The following is a 25,544-nucleotide window of genomic DNA, read 5'->3' on the forward strand; positions in this document are numbered from 1 at the left end:
CCTGGGGTTCAGTCCTGAAACAATAAAAACAGTCTTTAATACACCCACAATATACAAACACGGTCACCAGTCCAAAGTGAGTGCTGTAGTGCTCGTGGTGCAAATACAGTTTATCGTGAAACAAAGTGCAGTGTTGTCGAGGTTTTGTGCTGGCAAATAAAACACTCACGATTCACTATACAGTACTCCTTCCGGTTAGCGTTAACAGATCACTTCGCTACATCCCTTTTTATACAGTCAATCATGACCCCTTGGTTAACGATTGCAACCGCTCCTCCAATCCGCTGCTGCCACATCGTTTCCCTTCCAGGTCGATGATTTAGTGTACCGTAGCTCCACCCCCTTTTTAGCCGACTTCCACCTAACCCTGGGAATGGCCGACTTCCGTCTAACCCTGGGATTGAATTGTCTGGCCATCCAGTCCAGGGCACTCTGTTCCATTTACACAGCGCCCTCACAGGTCGGGAGGGAGATTTATCACCAAGAATCATTCTGTCTCTGTGTGACAAGAATGGCTGAGTGGGTGACGTCAGACCAGAAGACAGGAACACAAACGACAGAGAGATGTGGAGTTTGGTGGAGCTGAGCAAATGCTTTCGCTCAGCATTTAATGAATAAACAGACAGAAAATAAACGTTTGTAACAAAACACAAAAAACAGGACACGGCACTTGCCAAAATAAACAGATATACAAAACGACTAACCACTAAACAGACGGTGCAGGACAGACGAACAAACACGGTGAGTGAAAACACTTATCTTTACGATTTTACTTTACTTTTACTTTATAATACCCTCCGTCTCCTAACCCGTTCTCCACTCACCGAACACCAACCCCCAGTGAGTGAAAACATGCAGCTTTTATGCAGTTGTACCGAGATTCGATTGCTAGTCAATCATTCAATTGGAATCTCGGTACAACTGCACGTGAATTAATTAAAGTGCAATTCCCCGTGCTCACATATTACTTTTTACTTGCACGTGATGTGATGTGCCATCCCCGTGCCTAAATACAAATATACAATTTACACACACGTGAAACACAGACCGCTTATATCCCGTGTACCAATGCCTATACACCAACATTTACACACAACACGTAACATATAACACACACAGGGGGGGCACTTTGCCACACTCTGTCACAAAGTTGTAGTGGGAAGTTTAAAGTAAAAGTCTCTAATACATATGACCTCCAATGCACGGAGCTTGTCATCATTAACACATACTTTCATTTTCATAATTTCAAATTGGTGTTTCTCTCCATTACCAAACGTTGCTACTTTTATTAGGAGACATGCATTTAATAGGAATGTACATTTCATGAAAACCCACATTAATTTACACAAACGTGTCACCCGCTTCCTCCAACATTTATCTTTCATACAGACCTATTAATGGCTAAACACAAAACAAAAACTGACATACACGCAACTTAAAGAGCTGTAAAAACAAAGCAGTAATTCTAAGGCTGTGTTTTTACCCCTAAAGTTTATTGTCAATAAAATGAGTTTTGGCTCAGAAAACAGGTCTTTGTGTGGTTTGCTTTTGCACTTCTTGATGAATCCATTGATCAAATATAAGGTTTCACAAAATGTTGAAGTTTATTTTTCGTGGAGGTTTCGTGGAGATGATTAGACATTGCAGACCTCTTTTCTGCTAGGCTTTCAGCCAATTCAAATATTATTTGTATTATAAAAAAAAAAACATTGAAACTTTTCTAGATAATTGAAAAAGAACCCATATATTTAATTTATTATTAGACTTAAAAAAAATGTACCTCATGGTACGCTTTGTAAATAGGGTCCATTGTCTTCTAATTAAAAGAGTAAATAGTTTAAACCTTTCTTACACTTTCTGTTCACTTCAATTTTTATGATATGTGCAGTTCTTTGAGATGTATTTTTTATTTGTTGATAACTCTGTGTAAAGGTGCTTTGACAAGGAGTTCAGGAGCTGTTCTTGCCTGCAATAGACATATGTAATGTAGATCACCCGAAAAAACAGTATATTTGAAATTAGAACCACTCAAAATTATTAATATTATTATTTATTTATTAGCAGATGCCCTTATCCAGGGCAACTTACAATTGTTACAAGATATCCCATTATTTTTACATACAATTACATTATGTTTTACACATTATTTTTACATACAATTACCCATTTATACAGTTTTTTTTTTTTACTGGAGCAATCAAAGTAAAGTACCTTGCTCAAGGATACAGCAGCAGTGTCCCCTACCAGGGATTGAACCCACGACCCACCGGTCAAGAGTCCAGAGCCCCTAACCACTACGCCACACTGCTGCCCACTATGATTTCAAACATCAAAAAAGATAAGGGAATTTAATGTCACTTGATTTGATTACTTGCACGCAATAAAAAATAACCCCAATTATTCTGTGGCTAAAATTGTTGTAACCTCCTGCTACATTTTATATACCATTATCTATTCAAACTTCATATTAGGGGTAGCACCGAATAGTCAAGTAATCAAATGGAAAAGTGGCAGTCGATGTCAGAAACTGGTAGCTCGTCACATCATTGCAACTAATAGTGAAGCGCGAGGTTTCAGATTGCCATCTATTAAAATATACATGACATTTTAGAACAACAATACCTAGTTTTAAAACATTCTAAGAAGTTTTAAAATACAGTGCACTGGCATCAAAGTGTTACGAAACAGTACTTTCATAAATAGGTATTAAGTGGCGACTAGGTGACCTATTTAACTATTTTTTATCTCAGCTATTCAACTCAAATAAGTAGTTGTTCCACCACTACTTGTTATTTATTTATCAGCCTCACAAACTTGACAAACTTTTCAACACATTCTGCATATTGTTCTCTTTACACCAAAATCATTCATTTCTCGTTTTTACTTGGTACTCTACCTTTAAATGGTGAAAGCTGACCAAGCCATTTAATGGAAATGTTTGCTTTAGTGAACATGACATCTGCCTGCGGCTTTGAAGAGCCTTGAAAATAAGGATGGATTACTGCTTGTCAATTTTGTCAACTGCCAAAGGAAAAGAAAATGAGAATGTTTTGCCAGGGCTGCAGGTGGGTATTCTGGGTTTAATCTGATTAATAAATGCCGTATGTTTATTATGGGTGGCAATTAAAATAGAATGTGAAGTATTTGTATCATAACTTTCGATGAAAATGTAATTAAATTATATCCAATAAACCAACATCCTATTTAGAGGAGGCTGTGTCGTCCAGTGGTTAAAGAAAAGGGCTTATAACCAAAAGGTCCCCGGTTCCTATCCCACCTCAGCCACTGACTCATTGTGTGACCCTGAGCAAGTCACTTAACCTCCTTGTGCTCCGTCTTTCGGGTGAGACGTAGTTGTAAGAGACTCTGTAGCTGATGCATAGTTCACACACCCTAGTCTCTGTAAGTCGCCTTGGATAAAGGTGTCTGCTAAATAAACAAATAATAATATTTACCCATTTGTCATTCCTCATAAGTGGAAAATGTATGACAAAATGAATTTTTCATGAATCATTCTGAGTTGGCAGTGGGTGTTGTTATGGAGCTGCATTAAAAACATTGCTATTCAGGAAATAAACTTATTTTTTCTCCCTCTTTTTTAAAATATATGGTGTATGTTACAGACGGGCATGGCTATTGTAACATTTTGTAGCCATGCATCAAGTGTTATCATCAAAACATGAATGAACTGTTATAATTTGTTCTATTTCAATCAATATAAGAACATAGGGAAATGTACAAACAAGGAGTGCTTTCCAGTTCCTAGCTAGCTGATCTCAAAACTTGAAGTCGGGTCTTAAAGGGTCCCAATGATTCACCATCAACAGCCTGGCTAGGTAACAAACTCTATACCCTTACCCCACTCTGTCCTAAGAAGAGTATCAAACCCTCTGACCCAAATCTCCTCTTCATTTATAAAACCTGATTGAGTAAATGTTTCTGCATTTCAAATTTCATGAATTAGAATGCCAAAGCTTTCCAGCAAGACGACTTGACACCACATGAAGTAGATACAGGAAACAAGCAAAAGAGCTGGAGTTGCTGCTGATCTCAAACTACAACTATGGACACAGGGAGTAAGATGTTTTAAAATCAACTTCAAGTAAGCAAGGGCGCAAGAACTAAAGTAGTGTGATGGATAGATTCGGTGCATGTCAATATTCTGGCTGCAGCGTTTTGTATCAACTTCAAGCTGATTAGTGAAACGCTGGTGAGGCAAGCAAATAATGAATTACTATGATCGACCTCCACCTTTAAATGTTTCTGAGGCGGCAGAGGGAGATCTTTGAGGCGATAGGAATGGGATCATCAAATAACAACACAGGATCTAAAATAGCTCTCAAGTTCGTGGCCTTCATAGCAGGGAATCTGCTTAGAAAAGGGATTTCAGTGCAGGAAGCTGTGCCATGCTGGCAATGCTGACCAGCAAGAAGAACATTGGTTTTGCTTGAACTTAATTTGACAGTGGCATCCAAGTCTGAACTTCAGAAAAATCACTGTGCTATCTGGAAATGATTGTGACATCTTTCTTTCTGGTGTTTATTTACTTGCTTCTGTTGTTGCAGGTTGGTAATAAACTATTTCTAAAGTACTGCTTCATACATGAAGCATTATTAAGTTGGTGTATACCTGAAACTACAGCTGTCCAGAGCCACACTGATTTACTAGGACTCCTTAAACAGCCATAAAAAACTATTATAAGTTACTTCCCCATTGGAACCAATTAGCAGTGACTACACTTATTATTTTGTGGAGAGTCTAGATACCGCACCCAGAAGGACAAAGCATTTAAAATGTTTAAATCACAACAGGTTCTATAAAAACAGATTAAACACATTATTAGCAGCTTTTCATCAGTTTTTTTTTACTTAATGACTGACTGACGTAGTGTTCGGTTGAGAGTGTAATCCTCTTGCAAAGAGCAAAGAGTGTGCGAGATATACACTTACAACTTGATTAGGTAGCCACCTAACACTTATAAACATACCATATATAATTAATGAAAGAAAAACCAAAAATCTGTAACCTCAAAGTTTATATTAAGAAAAATCTGAAAAATATAGTTTGCATAAAATCTGTTTAGCATCTCCTTTGCAAACTCTCCCGGTATCTTTTACTTATTCCATTTTTTCCTTCACATGTGACCCAAGATGGCGGTCATGTTAATGACATTAATAGCCAGTATTTGAATGACTGCAAAATGATTGTTTCTTTGGATTATATTATTTTTGAATCTCAATACATTTTACACTAATGTAATAACCTGATGTCTGCTGACTACATTCTCCATTGTTTTATCCTGTGCTTTCTACAGTTTGCATTGTTAACATCTTCCGAGTGTAGTTTTAGCTGGAAGCTTCCTCCTTCCCTTGAACCCTGCATGCCTGACATCCTCAGGTTCAGTTATAGGTCAAGAAGCAAAACAAAAATGAAGATGGTGCTTTGGTTATTATTATTATTATTATTATTATTATTATTATTATTATTTATTTCTTAGCAGACACCCTTATCCAGGGCGACTTACAATCGCAAGCAAATACAAATACATTCAAGTGTTACAATATAAGTCATACAATAAGAACAAGAAATACAATAATTCTCAAGTGTGACAAACCACAATTCAATAATACAGCAGATAATAGTGAAAGTTACATCAGGATATGATTAAATAGTGATAGTTACATCAGGATATGATTAAGTACAAAATACTACAGATTAAACACTTGGCAGATTACAATATTCTGAGGTACAGGATTAAATGCAGTAAAATAGGGGGCAGATAAGAGCAAAATAAAGCATATTTAAATGAAGGGTGATAGTGTCCCAGGATACAACAGAGGAGTTCTACAGGTGCTGTTTGAAGAGGTGAGTCTTAAGGAGGCGCTGGAATGTGGTCAGGGACTGGGCAGTCCTGACATCTGTAGGAAGGTCGTTCCACCACTGCGGAGCAAGGGTGGAGAAGGAGCGGGCTCGGGAGGCAGGGGAGCGTAGCGGAGGTAGAGCCAGTCTTCTAGTGCAGGCGGAGCGGAGAGGTCGAGTGGGGGTGTAGGGAGAGATGAGGGTCTGGAGGTAGCTGGGTGCAGTCTGATCAAGGCATCTGTAGGCTAGTACAAGAGTCTTGAACTGGATGCGAGCGGTGATCGGGAGCCAGTGGAGCGAGCGGAGTAGTGGAGTAGCGTGGGCGAAGCGAGGTAGAGAGAACACCAGGCGAGCAGCAGAGTTCTGGATGAGCTGGAGCGGACGGGTGGCGGACGCAGGGAGGCCAGCCAGGAGGTAGTTGCAGTAGTCTAGGCGGGAGAGTACCAGGGCCTGGACCAGGAGCTGGGTAGCATAGTTGGTGAGGAAGGGTCGGATTCTTCGGATGTTGCTCAGGAAGAATCTGCAAGTGCGTGCCAGAGTGGAGATGTGCTGGGAATAAGAGAGGCAGGGGTCCAGGGTGACTCCAAGGTTCTTAGCTGAGGAAGAGGGAGAGAGTGTGGTAGATTCCAGAGGAACAGAGATAGAGAGATCAGAAGAGGGGGATGAGGAGGGAAAGAAAAGGAGGTCAGATTTAGAGAGGTTGAGTTTGAGGTGATGCGAGTGCATCCAGGAGGAAATAGCAGACAGACAGGTAGAGATACGGGAGGAGATGGTGGAGTCAGAGGTGGGGAAGGAGAGGAAAATCTGAGCATCATCAGCATAGAAATGGTATGAGAAACCATAGGATGCGATGAGGGGGCCCAGGGAGCGGGTGTAGAGAGAGAACAGGAGAGGATCCAAGACTGACCCTTGGGGGACTCCAGTTAAGAAAGGGTGAGGTGTGGAGGTTGCTCCACGCCAGGTTACCTGGTAAGTGCGGTTGGAGAGGTAGGAGGAGAACCAGGCCAGAGCAGTGCCAGAGATCCCCAGGTCAGCAAGAGATGATAGTAGAATAGAGTGATCAACAGTGTCAAAGGCAGCAGAGAGGTCGAGGAGAATTAGGACAGAGGAGAGAGAGGCAGCTCGGGCACACTTAAGTGAGTTGGTGACAGACAGGAGGGCGGTTTCAGTGGAGTGAGCAGAGCGGAAGCCAGATTGGAGAGGGTCAAGCAGAGAGTGGTTGGACAGGAAAGCAGAGAGCTGGCGGTGTACAGTCCGCTCTAGGGTTTTGGAGAGGAAGGGTAGGAGGGAGACAGGACGGTAGCTCTGGAGGGAGGTGGGGTCGAGGGTAGGTTTTTTGAGGAGGGGAGTGATAGAGGCTTTTTTGAAGGCAGAGGGGAAGATGCCTAAGGTCTAGGCAGCAGGGAGTTTGGTTCTCTTCCATTTCTTTTCAGCAGATCGCAGTGTGATTCTTGCCGAGCAGAGCACAGAGGAGAGCCAGGGATGGGGAGGGGAGGGGCGAGCAGGTCGGGAGGTGAGGGGACAGAGGGAGTCGAGGGAGGAGGTGAGTGAGGAGAAGAGGGTGGAGGTAGCAGAGTCTACGGAGAGTTGTGAAAAGGAGTCGATAGGAGGGAGGTGAGAGAGAGCAGTGGAGGCAAGGACAGAGGGGGAGAGAGAGCGGAGGTTACGGCGAGAGGTGACAGTGGGGGTAGGAGGAGCAGGAAGAGGGGGGAGAGAAAGAGAAAAAGAGATGAAATAGTGATCAGAGAGGTCCAGGGGGGTGACAGAGAGGTTGGAGGGGCAGCAGGCCCTGGAGAAGGTGAGGTCCAGTTGACGGCCAGCTTTGTGGGTAGGAGGGGACGGAGAGAGACAGAAGTCGAAGGAGTGAAGGAGAGGGAGGAATCCAGCAGAGTGGCTGGGGTTGGAGAGATGGATGTTGAAGTCACCCAACAGGACAGTCGGGGTAGACAGAGAGGGGAGGGAGGAGAGTAGATAGTCGAGTTCATCCAGAAAGTGAGTGAGAGGCCCAGGGGGGCGGTACAGAACAATGAGCAGGAGTTGACAGGGAGAGGTTAGTTGGACTGCATGAAATTCAAAGGTAGTGACAGAGAGGGAGGTGAGATCGGAGGTGACAGAAAAGAGTAAGGAGGGAGAGAGGAGAAGACCCGTCCCACCTCCCCGTCCGGTGAGACGCGGGGTATGGGACAGGACGTAGAGAGAGGACAGGGCAGCAGGAGTAACAGTGTTATCAGGGGACAGCCAGGTTTCAGTGAGAGCAAGGAAATCGAGCGAGAGGTGGGAGGCAAAGGCAGAGATGAAATCAGCTTTGTTAGCAGAAGAGTGACAGTTCCAGAGTGCACCAGAGTGCACCAGATCTGTTATTCAGATCATTTTTACTGGAAATACCTATGGAGCTGATATTTTAACACAGGATAATGTAGAACAAAAAAAAATTAATTAAACAGTATTAAACTGTATCGTACTACACTTAATATAAATGGACAAGTCTCACCACATAACCACCTCGGACTGCCCTTGCCAGAAAAACAATTATTTTCCATGTTACACTGCCATCTAGTGGAGAATGTGTAATCTGCCATGGGTGTGCTGAAATGAAAGGGAATCCAAGCCTGGAAGCCATCAAGCTCCAGACTGTGGCAGACTGGTGGGAGTTAGAAGGGGGAAGGAGGAGAAAGATCAATTTGGCAAGCACCCTATTGGGTTAAAACAATAACAAGATAAGTAAAGAACTATAATAGCTGGAATTGTTTTCTATTGGCGTTTGCTGTACTTTTAAAGAAGAATACACTACAACAACATTGTTGCATTTATATTGTGCCTTTTATGACAATGCCGTCTCTAGGTTCTGTACTATAATAATAGAGAGCAACTGAAATGAAACTGTAGAAGCTTCAGCAGTCCTTCTCATTATAGCAGAGTGCAGGATGGGATATATGAAAACAGAGGCTCACTTGCTAGCAATGGCCCTGTAACAATGCCTACATTGGAGTGATACAGTATGTTTACTTTGCTGCATTTTTTAAATCTGCCTCAGTTGAATAGACCCCATTATTGCTTAAGCGATCCTGTTAATGATGGTGCCCACAGAATATAAACACATATTTATAGAAAGCCAAGGATCGTTCAGGCAATCAGAAAGTTTTGTCTGTTGTATTTATTTAACCAGGTTAGAACCCTTGAGAGATACATTTCATTTGATAAGTGGGTCCTGACAGGAGAAGGTGGCAAGAAATAAAACAATCAGAAAAAGGTTGTATGCCACAACACATCACAGAGAAACCCCATGCATGGAATAAACCATACCCTACTGAATTTATTCCACACTTTATTCTTAATATCTGTATGGTTGACATCATCATTTGGGGCAGCAGTGTGGAGTAGTGGTTAGGGCTCTGGACTCTTGACCGGAGGGTTGTGGGTTCAATCCCCAGTGGGGGACACTGCAGTTGTACCCTTGGGCAAGGTACTTTACCTAGATTGCTCCAATAAAAACCCAACTGTGTAAATGGGTAATTGTATGTAAAATAATGTGATATCTGTGAAATAATGTATAATGTGATATCTTGTAACAATTGTAAGTCGCCCTGGATAAGGGCGTCTGCTAAGAAATAAATAATAATAATAATAATAATCATTCCCAAGGCTACTCTCGGAATTCCCTTCAACTGCAAAGTCAATTTCAAACGGGGGCATCCCAATGGGACACGTGTCTCAGCCCCTTAACAGTATTCTTTTCAACAATCTTTTCCCTCTTTTCAGTGAAAATCACACGGGTCTAAAGCATGGTAATAATAGCAACATATAGATAAAATATAATTGCTAAAATACAAAATGTACCCTGTACATCTCATCTCAAAGTCTCTCACCACATCTATATAAATCATTATTTGCCAAACACCGCAGCAGATTCCTCTCTCCTAATTGACACAGTACTCTGTAATGTGGTGGCTAATTATGCCATTAACAGTGAGATATAAGGCTTCACCACCTTGCTTCTGAGCCATAGCAGGAAACAATATTGAGTGGTTACCAGATAGCTTGGTTAAGGGATAAAGGAATTGCTGTGGCATGTTACAAGGTTACCGGTATAATGGATTTCCTAAAGTAAATAAAGCCAGAGACCGGAAGTAGACAGCATTCCTCAATGATGCCAGTTGGCATAATCTGGAATACTACAATACTCTGATTTTGAGACTGTATCTATAACCCATACTGTTTTACTCTTTATGAGAGATACACATGTATCTGTGGCCAAAACACTTACTTTTTAGACCATGAGATAAGTGCTTGTCCACAACACTGACACCATGTGGACAAAACTATATTGCAAAGAGTTTTTTTTTTATGATGTTTTACACTCTGAAATGAATGTTTGTACAAGTAATTACAGTTCTCAGTACACAACACAATTTACTCATTTTTCAATTTTTACATTTTATGCTTTTTTTTAATAGTTGAAAATGAAGGCTTATAGGAAAGGGATTATCAAAAATGTAGCAGAATCAAAGGACAATGCCAGCTACGCTAAAAATAATCTACATTAAGACCCTTTAATTCAATAGTGACAACGTTGTTAAGACGAAAAAACTCAAATTCACTATTGCAGCAAAAGGCCCCATAGCTGTGCTACTAACTAGCACAGCACCTGTGAATACTGTAAACAGGAAGTGAAAATAAACACAGTGAAGTAAATCCACTGGGAGTGAAAAGACATTTTGAACAAGGCAATTTTACAGTCACAAAAAGGAAGCACATTTTTTGTTTTTCAAAGGTTACATGAAGTATCATCCTCAATCTAACTACTGTATTTTTATTTTTATTTTTACAATCGATAAAGTGAGTCAGATAGGTGGAAATCAGAAATCAGCGTTGCTTGAAGGTAGTGTAATGATGGGCAGGCTGTTGTTAATCCAGGCCAGACACGCATTGCGGGCTCAAGCATGGAGCACATTTATTTTAGTAGTCAAATGCTTTAGACAATACATTGTACAGTTTCACAGTTATGTTCTATACAGATTTAGGTATGATTATTTAGCCTGCTAGTTAGCCTCTTTGCAACTGAGAGATATTTGACAGTGTACAACCCAGTAGATGGCGCTATAGAAAAGTACTCAAACCACTCCTCAGCAGTCACTGCAGATAAGCAATTACTTTAGATTTGTAGTTGATGTGGCTACTAGCCAGAATGGCAGCTGTACAGTTTACCTGGAAATACTTGCAATGCAGTGGACACTGGTGGTCCAGTGGCTAGAGAATGGGGCTTGTTACCAGTGAGTCAGCCACTGACTCACTGTGTGTGACCCTGAGCAAGTCACTTAACCTCCTTGTGCTCTGTTCTTCAGACGTGAAACCGAGGTCCTATTGTAAGTGACAATTGTTGATGCATAGTTCACCCCCAAGTCTCTGTAAGTCGCTTTGGATAAAAGCGTCTTCTGAATGAAATAATAATAATAATAATAATAATAATAATAATAATAATAATAATAATGTGGCCCATACCAAAGAAGTACATGAAACTAACAAAGTAATGCCATTACATCTTACTTAAAATATGCACATATTATGGAAAACATTCTCCTTCAAGAGGTCAAATTGAAAACATGTGAGTCATTGGAAACAATTGTTTACAGTGTAAATAGCACACACAGGCATGTGCCTATACTTATTCAGTGTATGACTCTTTATTTTTATTTTTACAATCGATAAAGTGAGTCAGATAGGTGGAAATCAGAAATCAGCGTTGCTTGAAGCTAGTGTAATGATGGGCAGGCTGTTGTTAATCCAGGCCAGACATGCATTGCGGGCTCAAGCATGGAGCACATTTATTTTAGTAGTCAAATGCTTCAGACAATGCATTGTACAGTTTCACAGTTATGTTCTATACAGATTTAGGTATGATTATTTAGCCTGCTAGTTAGCCTCTTTGCAACTGAGAGATGATTTTGCTTCCTAAAGCCAGAGGCCACGCACCTTTTTGCAGGTTTATATCCTGCTGAGGAGTTGAGCTAAAAAATTAAAGTCCCAGAAGTCTCACTGATTCGTTACATTGACTCATATGTTACTGTGTTCTTTCATCTGAGTGGAATTCAAGGAAGCGAGGAAAGTGCAGCATTGAAACTTCTGGAAGGAGAGATCAGTACATTTGATCATTAGTAGCTTAAAAAAATTAAATTGAAAAATTAAATACGTGTTTACCATAATGTGTTCATCTTTTGTATAGGTTAATGTGAGATAGATGAATGATGGTAATACATGGTAGTTTACATTCATTCATTCATTCATTCAACAAGCATATGTTAACAATATAAAATCACATTGAGCTGATTTATTCACAAACACAATAGATATAATAGACACAATGTATGTTCCTTTCAAAGGTTTTCCCCCACAAAGTCTGATAGTTTCTACATAACTTCAGTTTCCACATAACAAAATCCTGTTTCTCATAAAGGCAGTTTTCCTTTGTGGTCAATGTTGTTTCCATGAGGAAATGCCTGTAGGGAAATATCATGCCAAGAGAGCTAAACCACACCTACTGTTTTTCTTTTGTTGCCTGGGTTTGTAATTGTAGGCTCTGAGGCCACTGTTCATGTGTCCTTTTCTTCACGTTTGTATTTAAAAGCTATATGATCTTTTTAAAATGCAGGCAGTGTATTCCTGAAAACTGTATATTCGGAAAGGAATGCATGTACAAGTTTTTTTTGTTTTTTTTAATGACACAAAGAAAACATTATTATAACCTCAAAGATCATTCAGCTGGACCTCAAAGATCATTCAGCTGGTTCTTTAAGGCCTATACAACCCATGATTTGTGTCTCTGAAAAGGCATAAAAAAGAAAATTGAATTGAAATACTATCCATTGAAATTATCAAAGAAATATGTTTGTTTGTTTTGTACCGATACTTTAGAAGTTATACACAACACTAATCCTTTGCAGTTTCCATTAATGACCAACACTGCCTTCACTGGTCACCAGTGTCATTTAGCTAGTCACACATGGTCAACTGCAACAAACTAACAGTAGCGTACTAACTGGGGATGATCCTACAGAGGACAGTACTAATGATAGACTGCAGGATAGTTTCAATTGCAATGAATCGAGCTCCTCCAGATAGTCTTCAGGATCGGTTTTAAGATGTTCTCAATTGCAACAAACACAATGTATCAGCCGTCTGCCCCCTAGAGGATTGAAAAACAAGGTATTATGTTAGTCCATTAATTCTTCAGATGAAGAGCTGTACTGACTTGTTACTCATATTGATGAGTATTTTCAACATATTAAACAAAGCGGTTCTTTTGTTAAATTAATAAAGCACTGAGTTAAACATAATTCTGAATGTGTAATTCAAGTAATGTAGATTGACATAAGTTTAAATTCTGTCCATTGTAACTATTGGTGTTTAAATAAATAAATAAATAAATATGTAACAGTTACTTTTTACACCGCAAAAAGCCTCTCTAATGAATTTCATTTAATCTTGCATTTAATCCTGTACTTTAGAGTACTGTAATCTGTCACAAGTGTTATTTAATCTGTAGTATTTTGTATTTAATTATATCCTGATGTAACTATCACTGACACTATTATCTGCTCCGTTACTGAATCGTATTTTGTCATATACTTGTACTTGCTAGAACCAAAGTCATTGTATTGTATCTTGCTCTTAATTGTATTAATACTTGTACTGTAATTCTTGAAATGTAAGTCGCCCTGGATAAGGGCGTCTGCTAAGAAATAAATAAGAAAAAGAAGAATACACGTCAGGACTGTTTCTCTAATTTCTGATTACTATTCTTTTCAACTTCAGGTACTTAATATCTTCGCATTGGGTGTAGAAATTCAATTGACACCTATATCTCTCTTCAGTGCTGAAAGGGTAACCTAACATCATTTTTTAAAACAGGTTATATTTGAAAACGTGCCCTACTATAAAATGTGTCCATTAATGACATGTATCATTATAACTATACACAAATATAGAATGAAGAAAAATGTAAGAAAACACCTACAATAATAGAGCTTTCAAAATCTAATTGAAGAATGCAGCACTCCTCTTACTCTACCGTCCCTGCCCCACTTACTGCCATTTCCTATACATGAAGTAGACATGATCAGTGTAACCCTGCGCTCTGTACTAAACGTGAGAACCAGATGGGTTTTTTGGTACTAAGATAGTACAGAGCTGGGATGATCTGCAGACTGCACTGGGTAGTTTTCAACTTAGTACAAAACTGAAGACTAAACTCATTCATTGCAATTGACCAACAGGCTCCAGATTTGGGTGTGATGGTCAAAGTAATTTTCCATAATCAATAGAAGAAATAGCTCTATTAGCAGGTCCTGGCAGCAGATGGCTGCACAACATTCAGACAGAATGTCTAGCTGAACTACGCTATGGCCAGAAGAATTGCATCACCCTATAGAATTAATTTAATTTTGCTCTATAAAGTCGAATGAAACCTGCTGAATAATGTTACGTTAACATACTGAATTACACACCGCTTTGTAGTTTTCCATATACTTAAAATTTAAAATGTGACATTTAAATCTAACAAGAAATTCTGTACTAGTATTATGACTTCCGGGAGTCTTTTGTGATATTATTTTGTAGTTTCTTTGATTATATGATTTTAAATAAAATATCTAAATTTTGTTCATATACTGTGTGTGTGTGTGTGTGTGTGTGTGTGTGTGTGTGTGTGTGTGTGTGTGTGTGTGTATATATATATATATATATATATATATATATATATATATATATATATAGGTGATGCAAAAAAAAAAAAAACAACTTTGGCCATAGCTGTACATGTAAACAGGAAAACAACAAAACAACATTCAAATGTTTTGTTTACCTTGACAATAAAGCTTGTGTAGCTTTGTATTTCACCCCTAGGTACTTCCATATAAGAGAGATATAACAGTTCTACTAAAAACATAAAAACTTCGTGATAAAAAAAGGTTTATTAACTGACTGTTCTGCGGACTGCAGAGAAATGTACTGTTACATGAATTGTGGCTATAGTTATAATTACCCGATGTCTGTGGTTTTTCCAGTCAGACAAATTGCCACTCCCTGAAACTACACCGGCGCCCTGATTTAATTACCTGGATTATTAAAGATAAAGTACCTAGTGCTTGAAAGTCATTTTCGGTCAGCTTTCAGCAGGACCAATACCTGCTGGGTTTAATTTAGACAAGGGCTTCCTAACCCTGGTCCTGGTGACCCCATGTGCCTTCTGGTTTTCATTCCAACTGAACTCTCAATTACTTATCTAAGTTTTAAAATGCCAACATATTACTTATCACATGTGTTTGTCATATAAATCCATATTTAAAAAAATCAATTTGCAGATGCACGTCAGCGCGGGGTGGTAGCGGTGAGCTGAGACTAGTAGATGATGTACAGGAAATTGGAGGATTAGAAATAAAGGATGTGATGAGAGATAACGTGTAGGAGCTACATAAAAACTAGACTTAGGAGAGAGGGCTGGAGACACTTCTTTACACAGAGAGCGGTGAGGGGATGGAATCAGTTACCGAGTCATGTTGTGAGACTCAGCTTTAAGACCCACATTTTTTTTTTTTTTAAGATCAATCAGCTTCTAACACCCGGTCAAGGATAGATGTAAATAAAATACACAACCTAGGCTATCAATGATCTCTTCTTCAGGTGAGATTAAATTTAAAATACTATAGGGAGTATTTTTGGCATTTAACATACTGAAAACATGTCACATTATTTACAGTGCAAAGTTTGCTAGATGTTCAAATACGTCGATTTTGTCTATTTTTACGATTTCATGGCTATTTATGTTGATTCTGAAAACATATTTAGGTTAGAGATATTTTTCCACAATTATCCTCAGGGTATATTTGATGCAGCCAAAATTATAAGAAACACCAGTCGTGTTCAGAAAAGGTTACTTACCGGGGTAGCATGTTTCTTAGTATTTTACTGTTGGAAACTTTGCCATCCAAACTCCAATGACCTAGTTATGATGACCACAGAAACCAATATGCCTGCGCATGCGTGCCACGCAGTGAAACTGGACCATACTTATTCAAAGCTAAATAACTGCAGGTTTAGCCTCATTTTTAAAGTACCTTTTTCTCCAGTGCAAACATTTTGTTTTTAAGATATGTCAAATAAAAGCTTTTAATTTTACATAGCTAGTAAGAAACAAATGAAGAGTCTATAAATTAAACTTTTTTTTCACCCAATAAAATGGCATTGAAATCAGCGTGTTACCGTTATAATAAATAATCTTTAAACCAAGTAAAACAAATTAATTAAAACAAACAAACAACTACTGTATATACAAGTGTTGGTAATATAGTTAAATACAAAAGTGAATTATCTGTTGAGATGATAATGCACAAGTACAGCGTGCCAGAATTGGGCACACATGGTTTGAGGAGCAGGACATGAACTTCAAGCATCTTCCATGCAGCATGTAAGGATGAACTTCAATGAGGCATGTGTCATCACGGTCCTCTGTTGGCTTCTGCACTAATTGTGTGCAATATTGAAAATGTTCCTTGTCATTAAATCTGATCAAAAACATTGCACATGTACAAAAATCACCCAGTTAAAATTAAACAGATCAACCATATAAGATGTAATATCTACCAAAGGGGGGGAAGTTTGTCTCTATTTTTAAAGCAGCAGGAACTACTAGTGACATGAATAAAAAAAGAGGGGAGGTGGAGTTATACCTGTGCAATTAAAAATGCTACAGACAACTCTAAATGAACTTTAGACAATATGCACTGTAAATGAAAATTAGCAAGGTCATTTCTCTTATGAGGGTGCACTAAAATGTGCACAGGTAATTTCTTCCCTCTATTTGTTAAGGATGTGCACTGAAAAATCCGAGCTGCACAGCCTGCGTGGTCATTTTCATACTTGCATGATTACAGAAGTTCCACCTTGCTCAGAGACCGTAAAAAGAAAAAGCCAAATATTGTGATGACTTCAACAAGCCAAATATTTATGAATGCAGAAACAGTAGCAAGTGACAATTAAGAACACATCACGGGATAATTCAGAGGGTATACAGTATTCCTTCACTGCAATGTATTGGGTGGATCTCAAAGTGCTTGATGATCCACCAGCAATAAAATGAACTAGAGTACAAGTAAGTGAACTTTGTTGATTCATGAATTATTAGAGGCATATTAGAAGCACGAGGCATAACAGAATGTGCCTTTAGTTCCGACATATTTTCAGCCATGCATTTGAAAGGTTACAGCACATTGAAGCTCAGTCTCAGAATTTTGATCAGAAAGGTTTTTTGTCTTCATGGTAGTTGTTGTATTTTAAATATTTATTTTTTTAAACCTGTTTCAAATGACTGAAACGCAATGTAATGTGTTCTGTCTATTACATGGTCAAGTTTAAGCAGTGTTGGGGAGTGGGCAGCAGTGTGGAGTAGTGGTTAGGGCTCTGGACTCTTGACCGGAGGGTCGTGGGTTCAATCCCTGGTGGGGACACTGCTGCTGTACCCTTGAGCAAGGTACTTTACCTAGATTGCTCCAGTAAAAACCCAACTGTATAAATGGGTAATTGTATGTAAAAATAATGTGATATCTTGTAACCATTGTAAGTCGCCCTGGATAAGGGCGTCTGCTAAGAAATAAATAATAATAAAATAATAATGCATGACATGTAATACATAACTATAATCTGATTACATTTTTCAGTAACTTGTAACTGTAATGGTTTCTTTTTCTGACAGTTAACAAAATGTGGTAACACATTCCATTTTATGTGAAAAATAATGAAGTTACTTTTAGTTACTTTTAGCTAGAACCCAAAGTTGACCAGAAAAGTTCCTTTGGCAAAGGAAACTCCTTTTTTAACTGTACATTTCCCAGCAGCTGTCATGCATGCAGCAACAACTAATTTGTGTTGTTATTATTATTAGGATTGGTTTAAATTATTCCACCATCATTGTCATGTACTTTACTGTATGCATGATAAAAGTAAAATAACCACTAAACTTTAAAAGTATTATTTTTCTTTGCGACGTTATAAGCAATCACTAGATGCATTTACACATCAGAGTGAAGTTTAGAACAAGCAGGAATAACGTGGCAAGTTTAAGACAGTGCTATTTTCTGTACACTTGATTGAGTATTTGTGTTTTATTTGGTTTATTACACTAAGAGTTCCAATTTTACTATCTTAGTTTTGTTACCCTTCAGTATTGACATAAAGCACCAAGCAACACGCTTCTGAGATCATCCAAACTCGGCAACTATGCAAAGAACATTGATCTGAACAACAAAAATGAAGGCATACTGTATTTCAGCTATTTCACATAAAAGATGTCTGCCGTTGCTATGGAAAATCACATAGAAACCCGCAGTCAATCAATGAGCGTGCTTACCCGTATGTCTTTGAAAAGTCCTCCCACATACCAAGGTCCGCCCTGTGTTCTATTCTAAAATAGACGTCACGTTACGCTGGAGTGAGTCAGAGCGAAAGTGATCAACAATACATCGAACCTTGACTTACTGGCAGTGGTAAGAGATATTTCGCAATCGCAATAGTTCCTGTTTGAAAGTAAGCTACATCGCAAACGCAGAGGTAAGTGGACGACTATTTGACGAATACAAATGTTAGCTTTCAGTAACGATTGTTCAGCAAAAATGATAATTTATTAGTTTTATTGGTCAATCAGTATGTTGCATATTTATTTATATTTTTGGTGTAGTGCGGCTGCCTGTGATTTTACTAGTACGATTCAGTCAATATAAGACGCCAAAGAAAGAGACGCCGCAGTGAAAAAGCCATTTTGTTAGAAACATATTCAACTGACCCTACCACCCTCACCTCGCAATGTAAAATGGTAGGCCGCAGTATAAATGGACGGCTGCTTTTAACATTCTGTGTAGTAAGTAAGTAGTTAGTTATTAACAGTTTTAAAAAAACTGCTTCATTTTAATACAGACATTGTAATTAGTTGTTTGTAACAAACCCCAATTTTGACACACCCAGTTCTGGTTTTAGTAGTTAAGAGTGAACAGTCGAAAGGCAAATAAAGCGGAACCAAGTATGCAAATAGAGTATAGTTTAATTTTCGACTGTAACTGGAAATGTTTTTCTTTTTTCTTTTGGTAAATTTTTTACAAAAATGGTTACATTGTTAAGCGTCACGCCCTCTGCGTGCTGTCTACAGAAATTTGATTTTCACACGAGATAGCCGGAAGTCTTCAAACTGGTTTTGGTTAACCCTTAAAACAGGATACATTTGACATTCAATATGGTTGCTTTAGCCCGTGAACAAAATAATGCTGTAATGTTCTTTCTTCTGTTACACTATATCATAGTGCCCCCCATTCCTCTGTTTTGTTGTTTATACTTTCGTTTGAGATACAGATATTTCAAAACTTTGTTCCAACCCTGTCCTTTTAATTATTTAATTGAACTTTTAATCACGATTAAATGTTGCAATTGGGTTTTCCAGAATTTAAAGAGGAGATCACGTTTACTTTTAAAATACCAGGATTATTGTGATCCTACTGCGGAGGTGGATGTAGCTTTTAAATGATAATAGAACAGCGATATTTTGTTTGAAATGTCATAGCAAACACACAGTATATGTCAAAATCGAATTTAATAATATCATATTTACATATTTATTTAAGTTTTGTATCCATGCAAGCAAAAAGGAAAACACGTATTTACTGGTATAGCTTAAAAAAAAAAAAAAAAAAAAAAAAAATTGTGAGATTTGTGTGATTTTTTTTTTTTTTTTTTTTAAATATATAAAACAACATTCAGTTGTGTATTACTCATTATTACCACGATCTTATTTATTTTGTTAAATTTGGCTATATCATAAATAATGTAAAAAAAAAAAAAAAAACTGGATTTCATAATCATGATTATTTGTTATCTGGATAAATATAATCCACCAGTGACATTTTTCTGAAAAACCGGATCAAACCAAACAAAATATAGGATTACAAAATCCGGATCACTGTTACCCAGATTAAAAGTTTTGAAAAAATTGCCCAGGGGATGGGAATGTGATTCTGTTGCTAATGCTAATCAGAAGTTATGTTGGCACTTTGTTTTTTTTATTATAAAAATGCAATGCATTTTTCAATTGCATGTTTTTCATTTACAGAATGTCTTACCCAGGATACCCACCCTCTGGTTACCCTCCTTCCTACCCTGGATATCCTGTAAGTTTTTTTAAACCTGTATTTGATGAACCCCTACTTCTTAAAGTGCTGTTTTTGAATGTTAACCTTATAACCACATGGAACAACACACTACCATCTAAGAGTCTCCCCCCACCTAACATTTTTTTCAAATATTTTGTTCCAATGATTGATCGAATAGCTTTGTTTGGGTGTGGGTGTACAGAGATACTTTAAAACTTTTTCTAAAAGACCGCCATTCTCTGTGACATGTACACGTAAAGTCATTTTCTGTATCGTATTACGAATGATGCAACTTTAACTATTAGGATGGTTGCACTACAGCAGTGTTTGTGCTAGGCCACACCATTGCGCCAGTGGCCCTCTGAAATAAAAAAATAATATCCCGCTGAATTGCTCTTTACACACCTGTGTCCCCCTCCCCAGACGCAATACCAATAAACAGTATTATAAATCACACACTTAAGGAATAGACACACACATATCTTTACAGTGAAAATGACTTTTAGTTTAGTTAAATATAACATTCATCCCCCCCCCCACTTTCTCCCCATCTAAAAATGGTTTGGTCCAGGGTTGACCATAACTGACTGTAACGTGACAAAACTATTTATTAAAAACAAATGTACATCATATAAAACTTGCACCACTAGCATGTAAGTGTCCTGAAGCATTGTTAGTAACTGAAGAGTTGAAATAGTTGCTCTGATTTGGTGTAGGAAAGGTAGTAGAAAAAAAAGATATCCCACAGTATATAATGAGTAAAAGTTAAATACATTAATATTCGTGGTTTTTTTTTTACATTTTCTTTTGTAATTTCTATATATTGTGTATATAAATCAGTGGTCATGAACCCAAAATAAATGTTGCTTTTGTTAACTTTAATATAGTGTTTCAAACATATTAACTAAATTATAAGGTCTTCATGAATTTATATAACAAACATGCACATACCGTACAGTGCTAAAGTGTACATACTGTAACAGTTACACCCCTGCTGTTTTTATGTATTTATTGTATAGTACAGTATTGTAGTACACTTGTGGAAATTTAACTTACCTGTCACAGTTGTTTTTAGGCTTCTTGTTAATGACAGACAAGTTGGACAGTATCTCACTACGCTTTATCAGACATTACTATCAGTGGTGTAGTGGGAAATGAAAGTTTGGAATTGAACAGATAGATTGAACAAATGAACATGAACAGATTGATTGTTATTGTCTTTTCCAATGAGCATGCAGAGAGGCGGACATATTGACCCCCTCACTGAAGAAAATGTCCCCCTAAAATTTTGGGAGCAAACACTGCTACAGTAACTACTTATATAGGTATTGTATTGCAGTGCCTAGTTTGCAAAGTGTGTGTGTGTGTGTGTGTGTGTATATATATATGTATATGTGTGGGTATATATATATATATAGAGTGTATAAATAATGCACCAGTGTATTTAATGTGCAAACTACAGGTGTCCCCTCCCCCAGTCATTCAGCTTTAATACGCCCGGCTAAAATGTTACACAGTTTTGCAGTTCATTTCTGAAAAGTGGTTGCCGTCAGATATATTTAACTTATACTTGTAATCCCATCGTGATAGGCGTCCCACCCCAAGTCCTCTTTGTGTTGACAGATCCTTGTTATCCAGGCTAAGTGAGTCAGAAGCTCATGGGCTGGAATTCTACTGTCGTTCCACCCTCTGTGACTCGCTATGTGACCTTTGGCAAGGCACTCCACCTATGTGTTCAGTCCCACCAAGACTGTGCAATATACAAGGTTCCACTAGAGAGAAGGGGGTCAATTCCATTGATGTAAATGGTGGTGGAACCCCAGAAATGTTCCTTGTCATTAAGCATACTAGCCTGTTCATCTTCTGTTACTTAAATCATGTCAATATCTGACGTGGCGTAGCTCCTCTGTTTGTGTGCTTTAGTATTAACTTGTTCTGCTGACTTAATTGAAAATATTTCTGTCAACTTCTCTTTAAATGTCTCTTGCTGTGTGTTTTTGGTTGTATTTGTGCAAAAATAATTCTCCTTGACTGGGATTGAAACTAGATTAAAGCGAGGGTGGATTAAAATAAAAAAATTGGTCACTCTAAATAAAAAGTTAGCAGTTCGTGCTACACAAAATGTACAGATTTTTATAGAACAATAAATGCCCCTCTACCCCTCCTCAGTCAATCTGCTTTTATTAATCTGTCCTAATACATACTGGAGTGTGTGTAAAAGTTTCCTTGTTAAGTGCTAACATGTTGTCTGTCTTCTGGGTTTATTTATTTATTTTCTTTAGCCTCAGGGCAGTGGAGATCCTTCCTTTCCTGGTGCAGGCCAGTACCCCTATCCCGGGGGGGCTCCAGGAGGCTACCCTCCAATGGGTGGAGGAGCTTACCCACAAGCCCCAGCAGGGGGGTACCCCGGAGCTGGGGGATACCCCGCACCACAAATGGCCGGTGGATTCCCTGCGCCAGGGGGCTACCCCCAGGCACCTGCTGCAGGTGGATACCCATCTTACCCTGGAGGTAAACGCACATGCTTTTAAAGACCTTTGCTGAATAGAACTCTTCTTTCTCTGGGAGGCTGATGATGAGGTAGAAGTGGCAAGATGGTATCTTTGGGCAAAAGCCTGCTTTGTGGTGCTGAAGGTGTATGTATCAACATATAAGAAATACTTAGACAAGCATTTCAAAAACCACTTTTTAAAAGCCTTTTCTTGTATATAAAGAAAAGTTTTTTGTATATCTTAATCACAATTGATTTTTTGTGACCACAAAAAATGTGGTACTTTTTGTTTAACCTAATTCATGTGATGTCCATTTCATTTCTGATTTGCAGTTAGATGGCTGTGAATTGTGTAAGGCAGCAGAACATTATAGCTGGGAGCACTTGGAAAAATAAACTTGTCTTACCTTAAATATATAATATGACAAAGAATTTGAATAATGTGTTGTCTTTCGTTGACTATCTGGTTGCACTTTATGGTCTCTATGATTTGACTGGGGAAAGACAACGTAGGGTTATTGGAGTTCACACAAAAAAACGGTAACCTTTTTACTTTCTTTAGCTTAGTTATTGAGCTTATTGCTTCATTTAAATTGTTTTCTTTGTTAAGTTTCCAGGGCATTTTGTTAATACACGTCTATTTTTGTTTTTTGCTGTTCTACATTTACAGTACTCGCACGTTTGGTCACCATCATAACTGTTACATGAAACCGGACTGTAATAATCCACCACCTCTGCACTTAAGCATTTGTATGTCCGCTGACAACAGCTGATATCCCATCACGCCTGTCTTCTTAAAGGCGTACAGCCTCTATAAATGAACCCCCAATATATCTCACAAGCACCTGGGTACATATTATTACGATATCACAACAAAAGGAATACATTTTTATTTTTTTGGTGCATATGTATAGCTATTACGTACTATATATCACCTTACAGTACAATAATACGTCAAAAAATTGACTGAATGATAATACCCCAAAATAATCTTAATATTTTTTTAATAAAGTAGCCCACGCAAATATATTATTAGGCGGTGGATTGCGCCGATCACCGGCTTATTTTGACCCCTTGCATTCATTGTCACTATTTTTGCTTTGAAAATAATTGGTTATTTTTTTAGCAATCATGTTTAACATTTTAGCCTCTCGAAGTGCTTAATACAGAAAACCCGCCCCTTCAACTCTCTGATTGGTTAAATGTTGTGTCAAGACGTAACACAGCTGTCATGTGGTTCCAAGATTTTTCTTTTCACCCAGCAACACACAACTGATCTAGTCTGCTAGAAGCTCAATCAATCCTTATTGTTAAAGTCGGAGTAGCATCTGCAAGACGGGCAGATCAGGTTTTTTCAGCCTGGGGAGAACCCTGGAGTCAGTAATAAATGCTGAATGGCTTTCATTGCATTCATAAAAGCTACAAAAGCCTGATCCATTAGTTTGTATAGTGCTTAGATTGCTATTTTCACAATAACGATATTGATAGTTTAGACAGAGAACAGATTAATATTGGATACAGCAACGGAGATCGTCATCCAGTGGTTTCAGCATCCATGGTTTCAGAGTAGATGTTTCCCTGCTCTGGTTATAGATGTTTTGCCTGCAGCAGTCTATGAGCCTGCTTGATGGTATTCTGAGCCCTCATGGCATCAGAGATGTATTGGCGTCGGCGAGAGGGTATGTCTGAGCTGGCATCAGTGTAGGTGTTTAGTTTCTGAGCACAGTCACTTCAACATACAAAATATATATGTACCAACTTTACAATCGCATTTCAAGCCTATGTGCAGAAAAACCATAAACCCCTTTTCTCCTATCTCGGCGCTCAAAGAAACACTTCTGAAATGACTTTTACTCTGCTCCGCTCCTCCACTGTCTACTCTGTCCTCCTCACTATCTACTTTACAAGCTGTGTGTCACATAATTCAGCCAGCCGTTCGTTCCCCTCCAGGAATGAATACTAGCCATTTACACCCAAGGCCAGATAAGCTAAACCACAGACTGTTTGTTTGAGGCCAGCAGAAATAAGGGTCTGTTTCTAATCTAGTATTCTGAAACCCCACAAATTAAGTTTCAATAATCTCTCGGTTATTTACCTTTTTAAAAGGGCACATGTACATATTTAGAAATTATATTAAACCTTACAGAACATACAACACAATTTTAAACTGAAGAAAAAACAACACTTTTGTTCTGTATAATTCTAGTTCCTGAGAACAATTATTATTATTTTTTTTTTTGTGATTTGTAATTACATTGTGTGTGGTGTGTCTTATTATAACGGACGCCATATCGCACAGTTTGAGAAGCCAATGTCCCATACTGCATGAGATGAGATTTACATCAGTGAGACATCCAACACACCACATATTAACTTGCATTTGACAGACCACACCTCCATTTATTATTTAACCTGGTAGGGCCTAAGATCGGTGAGCGTGTTTTTGTTTGCCTGGGGAATAGCAAGGGACTTCTGATTGCCTGTTCTAGGGTGCATAGAGTGATTTTTATTTATTTATGCTCTGACAGCCAAATGACTTGCCTAAACTATCAAGTCATTGTTTTGTCCATTGGAAAAGTGCTGGCAATCTGTTTGAAACAGTTGTGGGCAGTGTCTAATCATCCATAACTATTAAATACGCCATAGTGCTGAATTTAGAAATGCTGTAAGAAACTAAATTTCTGTTTGACTAGAATAGCTATTGAAAAACATTTTGGCTAGAAGTATTTTTCATTGAATTTTATTATTTTTAAAATGGCAGTGTTTTTAATGTAAGTTCAGAGGAAGGACTACTCCCTCCCCTCTTCATTCCACCAGTTCACATCCCTCCACATCTGCCACATTTCTTGCAATACCCTATGGTTAACTACACGGGTCTGTAGTCTTGCCCAATCGGCCAGGTAATGGACCCTCAAAACCAAGTAGGTTTCAGGTTGAGTGTTATACTCAGCAATAATCAAGTAAATGTCAGTCACTACAAATTGTGTGTCGTTGGGGATTTGTCCTGAACT

At 38.3% G+C, this 25,544-nt stretch overlaps 1 protein-coding gene across 3 annotated transcripts in view; it reads left to right on the forward strand.

Annotated features, from left to right (window-relative positions):
* LOC117418609 (annexin A7-like) overlaps positions 1-25,544 on the forward strand; it is a 139,277-nt gene that overhangs the window by 96,545 nt on the left and 17,188 nt on the right. The window contains exons 2-4 of one of the 3 annotated variants that reach the window (XM_034031797.3): positions 18,391-18,456; positions 20,003-20,060; positions 22,325-22,553. In XM_034031797.3, the coding sequence (XP_033887688.1) occupies positions 20,004-20,060; positions 22,325-22,553 (286 nt within the window). In that variant the 5' untranslated portion in view covers positions 18,391-18,456; position 20,003. Of the gene's footprint in view, positions 1-18,294; positions 18,457-20,002; positions 20,061-22,324; positions 22,554-25,544 lie in introns of those variants that run through there. The other 2 variants (XM_034031798.3, XM_059035752.1) reach the window with 2 other exon arrangements.

The sequence above is a fragment of the Acipenser ruthenus genome, chromosome 13 (assembly GCF_902713425.1).
Source record: "Acipenser ruthenus chromosome 13, fAciRut3.2 maternal haplotype, whole genome shotgun sequence".
NCBI lineage: Eukaryota > Metazoa > Chordata > Actinopteri > Acipenseriformes > Acipenseridae > Acipenser > Acipenser ruthenus.